Source organism: Gavialis gangeticus, unplaced genomic scaffold (genome assembly GCF_001723915.1).
Source record: "Gavialis gangeticus isolate Ggan-Ray unplaced genomic scaffold, GavGan_comp1, whole genome shotgun sequence".
Taxonomy (NCBI): Eukaryota; Metazoa; Chordata; order Crocodylia; family Gavialidae; genus Gavialis; species Gavialis gangeticus.
In genome coordinates this window covers 59,288,042-59,300,307 of record NW_017729029.1, presented here as the reverse complement: position 1 = coordinate 59,300,307, position 12,266 = coordinate 59,288,042, and the positions used below count along the sequence as shown (strand labels likewise).

The 12,266-nt window shown below is 40.3% G+C and overlaps 1 protein-coding gene across 4 annotated transcripts in view; it reads right to left on the bottom strand.

Annotated features, from left to right (window-relative positions):
- The window catches only part of KIAA0922 (KIAA0922 ortholog), a 141,424-nt gene extending 131,396 nt beyond the window's left edge, over positions 1–10,028 (bottom strand). For all 4 annotated transcript variants that reach the window (XM_019521669.1, XM_019521670.1, XM_019521671.1 and 1 more), the window contains exons 1-2: positions 9,888–10,028; positions 4,400–4,443 (exon numbers count right to left, since the gene is read on the bottom strand). In XM_019521669.1, the coding sequence (XP_019377214.1) occupies positions 4,400–4,443; positions 9,888–10,013 (170 nt within the window). In that variant the 5' untranslated portion in view covers positions 10,014–10,028. The remainder of the gene's footprint in view (positions 1–4,399; positions 4,444–9,887) is intronic.
- Positions 10,029–12,266: the final 2,238 nt, after the last annotated feature.

The window sequence follows — 12,266 nt, the reverse complement described above, 5'->3', positions numbered from 1 at the left end:
CCCCCCACATTCCCTGCCCTCCCCGTCATTCTTGGCAGGCAATTCATTAGTAACATATATGAAACAGCTGAAGAGCAAGACAGATCTATTCAGTTTTCTTCTCTCATTAAGTACTGTTGCATCTTTCTATCAAATAAGGGTGCACAGACATAGCAACACTAATTTATACAAGTTAATCTAATTCTAGTGTAAATTCTCTCTCTAAAAACACTAACTGAAAGAGTCAAAGGACTTTTCTCTTTGAAAGTGTTAAAACTGTAAACAAGCTTAAAAATAAGCCTTAATAAAAATGTCCTTTTCTCCCATCTATTCCAAAGACTAGTTATTTAAAGTCAAAATGTGGTTATTTCAATAGTTTTGGTCTCTGTTTATCACTTGCCTATACCATATCTCTCTGGATATATGCATCCCCTAGTGTGAGAAAGCTGGATGACAAAAACAAATATAGCTAAATCCTCCAAAGTCGCCAGTTCTAGAAAGCTTCTGGCCCTAAGAGTTAGTGTTTTCTATATATCAAGAATAGCCTTCATCAAAGCTTGCCTCATCATATGACCTCTTTCAGTTGTCTGAACTTAACTTTTTGGTCTTGCATAAATTGCGTCTGGCTGGAAGATTCAGCATATTTTACTATATCACCTCTGTTTAGTTTAGCAAGCTGAGATGTGCTACAGGCATTATCTTGCCTTAATTAAAACAAGTAGTATTTGCATGTCCACTTTCAGCTGTTTATACTGAAGATTCACCAAACTGCAAAAATAGCAACTTCCTGTCAACTTTTGCCATCAACTTTCATATGCTGATAACAACCTACGACAACTTCCTTTTATAAAGCATCTTTCACTCCCTCTCCCCAAAGGCAAGATTTTTTTTTTTTTAAAGAAACTTAAAATTGCATGTCAGGTCCTTTCCAAAGCAGCAAAGCTTTTCATTTTGAAAAGTGTGGTCCAAAATAATATATCCAACTATTTAACTCCTTGCTGGCATCATTACCAACCCTTGACTCCCATTGAGGTAGCCAAAAAAGAGGAAAGTTACCAAAGAGTCTCCTATCTGAGGTTGTAAGCTAGGCAACTAGCACCATCTCCTTTCTCATCTCACTGAAGCTACTGCCAGCCTACAGAGTTATAAACAATCCACTTCTGACTTATCCATTAAAGGTTCTTTCCAAAATTTATGACAAAATAGTGTTTTTTGGCAACCATCTCCATATTCTTGTTTTCCCAGTGGTCTCCGCTTCAGCCAATGTGGGAACTTAATTACAAGGATAATAAATCCATTCCTCTGTGCTCCTGACATTTGAAAAAAACCCACCCAAAAACAAAAAAACAAAACAAAAAAAACCCAACATCTGAAATGGATGATACCAAGATGAACATGTACAGGAAGTCAGTTAACAGACTGTTAATGCTTTAGTGACATTCTTTCTAAAATTAGATTAACAAGCTCCCAAAAGAGCCCATTAAAGTAGAATTCAAAATTACAGATAACATAAGACTTTTTTTTTTTTCCATGTGTCCCAAGATGCTGAACCCTTCTGCTTGCTTCAACCATGGGGACTGCTATATATTCACCTTCAGCATTACTTTCTGTTCTACATGCTACTTTTAGAACAAAGTTAATTTTGCTTCTAATGCTCTGAGAGTTTCCTCATGACTGCCTGCTGTATCTTTATTACAGTATATTGCTGACTGCATGATAAAGGATGCTACCAGCAAATCAATACGACGTACTGCAGCTTTCAGGCTCTTGTCCACTCTGCTATAGGAAAAGCAAATAAGTTCCCAGAATTTCAGCATACAACAGGATAATCCAAACGAATGAAAGTCTGTCTGGAAACAAAGTAAAATGGGGACTTCTACTTGATCAGTATTTTTCCAGACTCTTTTCTAGCCCTTCTTTATAATGTCCAAATAACTTTCACATGTAGTAGCGCATACAAAAAAAAAGTTTAAATGACTCATCAAGAGCCAATCAAGAACTACTTAGATAAGCCTCCTGCAGCACCAAAACACAACAGTCGCTGACATCCGTTTTCAATCAGGTATCAGTAAAGTTGACAAATGATATTTTCATAACAGGAGTTCATATGTGAAATGGACTGGCCATTGAGATATTTTAAACAACATGAATGGTTAAACTGGCTGAAATCCTTGCATTGTATCACAAATATCAAATGATTTTCAGTTTCAACAATGTTTGTATTACTACAGGTTTCCCTCACCAACCATAGGGGTTAGAGGTTCCTGAAAGTTCCTGTGGTTGGGAAAACCAGCAGGGCTGGGGGAGCAGGGGCTGTGGGGACAAGTGAGGCATGAGCAGGGCCAAGGGGGATGTGGGGGGTATATTTCCCAACTGAACCACCCCCTTCTCTGAAGCGCAGATACTCAAAACTGTGGTTGGCAAGGAAAACCAGTACTGCACTCTGACCAGAGTCACTCTTGTCTTCAAAAGAAAGCAAACAGGAAATAATTTTTTCCCTTTAAGGCTTATGTTTCTGGCCACTAATGAGAAGCACAGAAAACATCTTCTTTATGTCATTTGGCACTGTTGCTCCCAATTACATCTCAGCAAGGACAACTTGATTAGATATACATTGAAAACTTTGTGCAGAAAAAAAAACTTAGTAAGCTTCAGGTAGGGGGTGTGGGGAAAAACAACTTTAGTCATTTTCAGGCAAAACACACACTATCATCAATAAAAGACTTGCCTGAATAACAAGGGAAGACTTGACTCGTACTTCTCTACCAGGAAACATGACTGAAATTCTGCCTACCAAACGAAGCAGTTTGCACAGCAGCTACACATTGAGACTATGAAACACACAGCACACCAGTAGGAACTGCAAGTAGTGCTCTATATTTCTGTTATTATATTCCTAATATCATTCTTGTCATTCTGTAAGACATTAGAGAAAAAAGACACTATTTTCAATTACGAGACAGAGATCGTCTTGTGAAGCCACCCCACAAATAATTAACAAGTTCTGTGTTTCACTAGCAATGGGCTAGAGGAAGCAAGTTTCTGGACAACCACAGCTATTATATCACTGTTACAATAAGATTTAAAAAGTAGGTTTATTTTAAGCTGCATTATTTGTAGGACTTAGATGCCACAGGAAGTTGAACCCACACTAATATATATGAAAGGAAGGAACTGTTTTATTGGTAGATATGCAAGTAGTAGAGGAAACAGTTTTTTTAGTCAATCTATAAATACTGCAGATATTATACAATCCTTCAGAATAGGGGATCCAACACTAATACAGATGACTGCACTTTCTAAGTACTTTATCATTTATCTGTTTTCAAAAACTGGAAGTTCATGATACTATGATAAGAAAGAAACAAGGCTTCTCCCTATAATAACTCTTTTACTCTGTCCAACACTAATATCTGCGTGTTAGCATTTGGACAATGTTAACACTGAGAATATTATAATTTGCCATTGGGATTTAAGGCTGATCCCTAATTCAACCAGTCCCATGAAAAGTACACAAAGCCAGTTCACAAATGTCTAAATCTTTACTATTTTTTGCAAAAAAATAATTACATACGTTTGAGAGAGAAAAGGTAAAAAAGAAAGCAGGCAAAGAACCATTTATCTGTCTTATGCAGGTTGTATCTTATTTTCTAGTTTCAATAATAACAGTTAAGTTTATATTAGTATTGAACTCCTAACGCTGTAACTCAGCAGATCTCAGCTGGGGATCTGCAACCCCTGGGTGGGGGGACCATGAGCAGGTTTCAGGGGGTCTGCATTACCCCTCACCTCGCTTCTCCTCCAGGATAGAGCCACAGCCTAAGGAGAGCAGTGGCAGCAGCTGGGCCAGGGCAGCAAGGCAGAGCCATGGCCTGGCATGCAAGCAATTGGAGGCAGGAGAAGGCGAGAGCAGCGTGCCCCCGGAACCCCCCAGTCTGTTACTCCTTGCGTTGCTAGCAGTGCAGCTGGTGCAGGGGTCCCGGTAGCAGCAGCAGCAAGTCTCGTCTCCCCACTCTACTCTCCTGTGCCAGGTCCTACCTGATGGGCTGCAAAGATGGCTCCTACCTGTGCTGTTTCAGCCAGGCTGCAGTTGTGTGTCCACCGTGGGACCCCACAAATCCAGGGAAACAACACGTCACCTATACCCCATTCCGCCCCCACACCTCACCTATACCCTGCCCTGCATACTGGATATGCAGAACAGTTGCTGTGGCACTGGTGGGCCATGACATTTTTTGCTAGGAGGGCCTCAGGAAGAAAAAAGTTGAGAACCCCTTGGCCATGCCAAGAACCAGGAAAAGTATATTAATAAACCTAAACAATAAATCAGAACATTTTTGTTCAATGACATTTCAATATTTTCTAAAGTGGTTTTATACACTGGAATGAGCTACAGCGTTCATGTTTGGACTTTGCTTACCTTTGCTCTTGTGCATGTTCCTCCACATCCTCCTCAGAGTCAACCTAATGAACAGAAAAAATACCGAGAGGTGATCAGAATTATAATACTGTGCACATCTTGGCCAGGTACAGATACCACATTTTTACTGGTATAAGTGATCGAAAACCCGGTCTATACCCAAACAGAACAGAGGTTCAACACACAAAACCTGTAACAAAACAGAAGTTCAGCACACAGACCGAGTTAAAAATGGTGGAACCCAGCCTAAGATTTGAACCCCCACCCTCACCAAGGAGTGAGTGTGTGTTCTGTTCCCTACCAATCTAAATTACGCTCCTTGCTGAAAACCGCATAACTCTGACTCTACCTCGGGGCTTTTGAATGTGTATACCGAGCCCTTGTGCCTAATCTTACTGCAGTGAATACATTAAGAACTTATTTTAAAAAGTTACAAATTACAAAGTTATTTAAGTGGTTCCATTAGGCATTAAAAAAAACTCCACACTTAAGTAAATAAACAAACTGTATCCAAGATTTCAGATTTTACTGCCATTCCACTATTATTTTTTTTCCCAAGTTTGTTTCTAATTTACTTATTTTAGTTTAAACACATGAACTTATCAGGAGCTCTAGAGCATGCAAAATTCAGTCTATTAAAACCATTAAAAAAATTAAAGATAGGCCAACACTAACATTAGAAATTCCCAAAACACAAAGACTGAAATCATTGCTACTCAAATTGTTTGCCATTCCTCGATGCATTCACGGGCCAGCGTATAAGAAAGCAGACTGTGGAATGCCTTGAAATCCACCAAACTTGCTTTTGCAGACTAAAGGCAAGGAAACAGCTTCCAAATAACAAGGCCTTCCACCAGGCCCTGAAGTACACAAATATTTTTAGGGACTGTAAGTTCAAACACCACAGCTGCTCTCAACTGCTGGAATAAGATGCGAGAAGAGAAACAAAGCGAAGAGATGCACAGGAAACAAACTGAGACAGTTTGCAGTTCAAACCCAGACACTTTGAACCATGACTAGAAGCGAGTAAGGTCCCTGAAGAAAACCCTTTTTAGACTATAGCTGCCTACTTGTTTTACCAGCTGAAGTGTTCAAGTGGCTTTAACGTGCAATTCAAAACAGAATGCATTACAGCAACTCAGTTTGCACTGATGAAAGAAAAGAACAATTTTAATGAGACTGTTTTCAGAAAAGGTCACAATCATCCTGCCAAGTGATTAGTTTTCCTTAGCTATTACAGAGGTAGATGCAGGTTCCAAAAGACACAAACGTTGTAAACCTGAATGGCAAAAAGTAGGAAAACTCACCAAAATCAACAGAAAAGGCTATTTCTATCATGTCCTCCCTTTGTTGCCCCATGCTACCTTTATTAAAAACTCATCCCAAAAAATTACCTCTGAATCACATTTCAATTTTGGTTAGGCAAGAGAAAAGGCAATCACCTACAGTATCCAGGCTCACTGAAGTGGGAGCTTACTAGGTGTGTATGACCTACATACATACCTGAAGGCACCCCGTCTGCCCAACCACACAAGACCACTGAGCAAGGAAAGCTGAGAGGACAGGAAAGAACCTCAGGAGGTGGGAACAGCTGCTTAGAACAGTTCACTAGATCTTCAAAAAAGAGGGAAAGACAACCACTGTAGAGCAATGTCACCTATCTTTACTAGCATCAGCAGATAAGTAAATCATGGGTAATATTACCTGAAGCATCTTTTAGTCATTTTTAAAAAGCAGAAGATGCACATCCAATCTTCACCCAGGATCAGAAGTAAACCATTAGGCAATGAATCCAGGGCAGTCTTCATTCCATACCTAGGCCTAGAATAAGACTGACATCAATTATAGTCTGAGGATTCTACAATCTTTCCCTAAATTTTGCTTGGAAAGGAAAACAGAAAACACTGTGATAGTTGTCAGGATTCTTTATTTAAGCTGATACCTCCTCACCACCAGCATAACTAGTTACCAGCATTTGGAGTACCCATTAACAGGATCCCAAACAGCATCCTGTACATAAACAGTTGTGTGCTAAGCTAGAAAGCACCTGGGAGAGTCACACAGGCATTATGGTAGCTATCAGGTTTTAGCTAAGAGAGGACAGCCTCTGTATTCCCTGCACGAGCCAGTCTCAATCACCCTGACACACTCCCTAGGAACATCTACATGTGCATATTATTGCTCCCGGGTGCTGCGATTACACAGGTACCCAAAAGCGCAGCATGCTGAGCCAGGTCGGAGTAGCCCTGGCTAGCAGGGGGCCCAGGGGGTCAGCCTGCCAGCCCAGGATCACTCTGACCTGGCTCAATATGCTGTGGAGTGGCGGGCTCGGGCATGAGGGTGCTCAAATGTGGGTCTAGCCAGCAGGCAGCACCTGCACTGAAGCACCCTCATGCCCCAGTCAGCCACGTCAGTGTCTATATATGCTGCTGCAGAGTAAAAAACTCCACAGTAGGATAGTACTTGTATTTACAAGTATTACCCTACTGCAGAGTTTATTAGTTTACTCCAGCCTAATAGCCCTGCACATGGAGATGCCAAGACTTTACTGAAGAGCTAATCAGTCTACTCCTAGTACATGTCTCATGTACACACACACCCTGAAGCTCAGATAAGGACTTTAAGATGCAGTAGAGCAGCCCATATAAAGAAACACAAGTTGTATCTTCCTTAAGTCAGGCTCAGACTCTGATGAAAACTAAATACACTCAGATGAATCCTGATTTAAAGTGGAAAACCTTATATACTCCTTGTATTTAAATAACAGGATATGTTTGAGCTAAAGATATATTGCAGCATTATCTAGCCATGTTTCAGTTACACATGTAATTTCAGGGATGGTGATTAACTTTATTAACTCCTGACATTTCATTAAACAACGTGAACTGAAATCAGGTCCTTACCATCTGGCATTCTGTAGACCGAAGAAAAGATCTGAGAATAATCAGGGCATTAATAACAAATGGCCAATACTCCTCTGCATCCAAGACAGGTTTTCACCCTGCTTAATTTCCCTTGGTTCATGGCTGATTCTAATTGATTATAAAAATAAATATCTTGGAACAAGGAAAATATGCTCAAAAATCAGTTCCTCATAGAAACTGGTATAAAAATCAGACCTAAGATACAGGTAACATAAAAAAGAATTAATGAGTCTCAACACTGAAAATAAGAGCCCCAATCATTATTCAATAACAATGGAAAAAAAGACATTGAAGAGTTTACAGATTTGGACAGTAAAGTAATAGCAAACTGAGACAGTGAGAAAAGACATCAGAATCAGTAAACCAAACCAAGTCTCTGAACCATTTTGAAACATCTGTTTCATCTTCCACATAAAACCAAAAAACAAAAAAAGTTACATTACAAAAACAAACGTAAAAAATGTGGTACTCTACAGGCCCAAATGCTGTTGTCTAAAAGTGTGCATAAATTAGAAGTATGTCCGAACTGTTTGAGGAGAATAATGAAACTATTCTGGCCTGAAAAAGTCACAGAAGAGCTACAGAAGAAATCCAGTATATGATCTATGAATAAAATAAGAAAAGAGAAAAGATGAAGAATACTGGGAACGAAGAATGATGCCTTACCAAATACAGTTCCAAAGTAGAACCCACCAAAGAAAAGGGGGAAAAAGAAAAACTCAGGACACATGAAAAGGGACAACAGAACAAGAAATTAATAGGCAGGGTTACAGCTGGAATTCCAGCTACTGCTGACCACACTGGATGAATAGTACTGCATTTCCATTTTCCTCCATTTTTATTCCAGAAGCGTGAAAATGCCAAGTGTCATGAGAAATCACTAGTTATAGAAATCTCCTAACACCTGTAAATCAAGTCAAATTCATACTTGTAACATCTCTGACAGATAATCTCAATGGGCTCTAATACCCAATAGGTCCAAATGTGACAAAATATTTTTAAAAATCCACTTGCCTCAAAATAATTTCAGATGGTTGGCAATGTCTCAGATTCCAAAGAAAAAGCACAGAGTAAGGCAGCTTTGATAATTTATTCATGGCCTTCAATATTTATATCCATACCCAGGATTTACTTGTAATTGAAAGCATTTTAGAAAAGAACACATTCCCCCTATAAATCTGAGGTAGCAAAGAAGAATTATTTCCCTCCTTAGGATTTCCTTGCAAACTGTTAATTAGCATGCCACTGATTTTTTGAATTCTGGAAGTAATTCCCAGAATATACTACAGCTTTAAGGAGGCACTACATTAATAATCTGCTAACACTGTTTTCAGAAGGTACCTGACAAGAAAAACAAGTCATGTTTGTGTCTCCCTTCCAGGTTTTTGTGCTCATACCATATTTACTTGAATACAAGATGAGGTTTCCCCTCCCCTTCCCACCCGACCCCCTCCCCAGGCATGAGGAAAAAAGCCCTTCATCTTATGATAGCATACAAGGAAATCTGATTAAATACACCGGGCACATCTACATGTGACACTTAACGAGCAGTAGACTGATTCTACTGTGCATTGGCACGGCATGAAAAAAAACATGCTAATGTGCAGAAGAATTAGTCTGCTGTGCATTAGCATCACAAAAAAAAAATGCTCCTGTGCTACTACGCAGTTAATACCAATTACAGCGCGTTAATGAACACGTAGATGCACCCACTGTCTGTCATTAAACTGCTGCCAAAAGCAGCATGTGCTCAGTACTGCAATCAAAACCAACTATGAAATTGATTAAATGGAGTCAACACTGAGCATGACTATAAAACACATGGTCCACAGTGGGCAAACTGCACGCCCTCTCTCAGCCTGGCACATATGATTAGTGTGGTGCCACCCTGTACAAAGTGAAGTTGAACCAGGTTGCCCTGCACCTCATCTGCACATAAACTTTTGGAGAATCCCAGAATTCGTGACAAAAACACCCAATTCCAGTCATGAGTGGGGGCTAATTAGCCAAATCAGCTAGTACAAATGTGACCACATATAAAAAGCCCAGTCACTTTAAAAATAATTGAAGATGGTTGGTAATGCCTCAGATTTCTTCCATAACTCTTCTGTTATTTTTTCAGGCCAGAATAGTCCCATTATTCTCCAGACACTAGTGCTACTCAAAATTGTGTTTATGAAACACCGGTGCTAAAACCCGCAGCAGTTTCAAAAACAGTAACATGCATCAATTCTGAATGAGTTACATCTATGGGTACTATATGCAAATTGCTACAACCATGTTTAATTAATTTCAAGGCTACTTTTTTTTTTTTGCTTTTCACTTCTACATGCTCAAGGAGAGCAGGGTCTGACAGTAATGTGAGGAGGAAGGGGCTCCCAAGGGAAAACACTGGGGGGAAGCAGACAGAAGGCTACCTGATCCCCCAAATTTAATTTTCCCTGCTGTAGCAGTGGGAAGGGGACAAACTCAAGGCAAATGTCCAATAATTAGATTCTATGCCTGGAAAATGATAGTAAACTTATAAATTTTCCATATATGGAATCTAAATATTGAGGGGTCACCTTATAATCGGGGTCATCTTCTATTCGAGTAAATGCAGTATATAAAGTCTTATCCTTTCCCCAATTCTTTTTTCCTTTTGCTTGTTTAACTGTGTTTAGAAAAATTGTAACAGTGTTTCTTTCCATGTTGGAGGACTCAGAGATTTTAGGTGGGGAGTCCTTTAAAGATTTTTTCCTCCCTACTGTTTTAGTTAATACCTGTCAGAAAATTAAAAACAAAACCACAGATTTATAAAGAGTGTGAATAAAAATGACAGGACTGTAATCAAGCCACCCCCCTTGATATCAAAATCCCATCAGTTTTCCGTTCTTTTGCAATTGTTCAAGATAGCCTAAATTCTCAATGTTATAAATAAGGAGGATTTTAAAAATTGCTTCCTTCTAGTATGCAAGAGAGGCCTGAAAACAAGGCACGAGCCCACCTACTTCCATTCTCTACAAGCGACCTTCAAGAAGCACCAAGGAACAAAAGGAATCATGATTATGCCATAGTCCAAGTCAGATTCAGAAAGGGAACAACTGTAAAACCTAAAACCAAAATAAACTGCAAAAAGAGACATTGGTATGGAGATGGTTGTAAATTATTATTGACGGAAGATGAAATGTTAGTGATGCACTAAATACCAAACTACAAATGGGAGTAAATGTTAACAAGCTCGCACATGAACACATGCTGTACTCAGGACGTGATCTAGACCGGGGTGCTCAACCCCAGGCCCATGGGCCGAATCCAGCCTGTAGGGACCAAATCCAGCCTACGCGGCCATGGCCTCTGGCCCGCAGGGCTCCCCATGAGTCAGGAAATTTAGCACCAGGCAAGCAGTGGCAATTAATACTACTACCCTTCCCCCCCGGTCAAAATTCCCAAGCCCCATGCAGCTGGGTAACAGCCTGGTCACATCCCCTCCCCAGCATGAGGCCAGATTAGGGCCAGCCTACTTCTACTTCCCCACAAGGCCAGATCATAGCTGGGCCGTTCCCCTTCCAATGGAGGTCAAATCAGGGTCAGGCATGCTCCCTCCTCCCCCATGCAGCTGGATCAAGGCTGGGCCTTCCCCCACCCTCCTGCCCCCGCACCAGATACAACCTGTGGACAGACCACGCACCACCCAGCCAGGCCATGAAAAGAAAGATTGAGCACTGGTGAGTCCACTGTTCATCTCAACTAACATACTGTGTGCACAGGTGTAAACAGAAATTTCGGCACCCTGGACAAGGAGGTCAAAGAGTGGTGTGGGATTGTGCCAGCTACAAGAGAGTTTTACCTGACCCCAGAGACTCAAAGCTCCCAGCTACAGGTGTAGCAGCATGGGCTCCCCCCAACACATGGACTACTGCTGTTGCCACCATTTTGGCACCCCTTCTAAATCAGCAACCGGGGCTGATTTTTTTTTGGTGTCCTGCTTGCCTGCCCTTAGTTACTCTACTGACTGCATGTACGTAGACCAGAAAGGGTAGTCATCACAGAATGGTTTTTGGATTGGTGGGTATTTTCAGAGGAATCAGAAACTAAAAAAGGGGGATTCTAAGAAAAGGGAGCAGGATAGAAAAAAAAAGTATGACTTCCAAAGCATACTTTACATATAAAGGGGGAAGTTGGGAGGGGGCTTTTGAAGTGCGTAAACAAGAAGAATGTAAAGGGAAATGAAAGCAAAGATGAGGGGTGGAGGTGGGCAGGTCCTTGATGGTTAGGCAAAAAGCATGAACTTGATACAGCTCAAGTAGACAAGAGCTATGAGAGGGGCCATAAAGCAAATACAAACATTTTAAGCAAAATTTCTTTCTTTTCAATTCAAATTCTTTCCCCCACCCCCCAGTTTCTCCATTCTGAAAACAAAAATATGAATGGAGGATTTTAACGGCTGAGACGGACACTAATCATATTAACCTCTAACTCTCCAACTCAAACCCTATCCACAATAGCAGATGTTTAAGCTATCATTTGATGAGTATCTGCATTCAGGACTAAAAGAACTACATATTGCAGCAAGGATGTTTCCAGTCTTTAACGTCTTCATTAGCACTTATTTTTAGAAAAATGTAATTTTTTTCATCCCATAATAAGGCCACTATTTGAATATTTTCTTCCAAATAAGAATTCCATAGCACTTGAAAATACGGAAAATGTTCATCTTACTAGATTCTGCCTACTCAGTATTGTTCAGTTTTGTGACCTATGAAATGGGATTCTCGTAAAGGTAACAAAACCATGAAAAACCTGCTTTGCTACTGGCAAGCAAAGATAATTTCCCCTGAGTAGGGATCACTGAACAACAGATTTCTGTGGAGTTTACATTCCCATTTACCAAAAAAAAAAAAGCGATAGCAAGATGCAAGATGAGGTGGCACTGCTCTTCTGTATCTACAAATAGTTGGTTC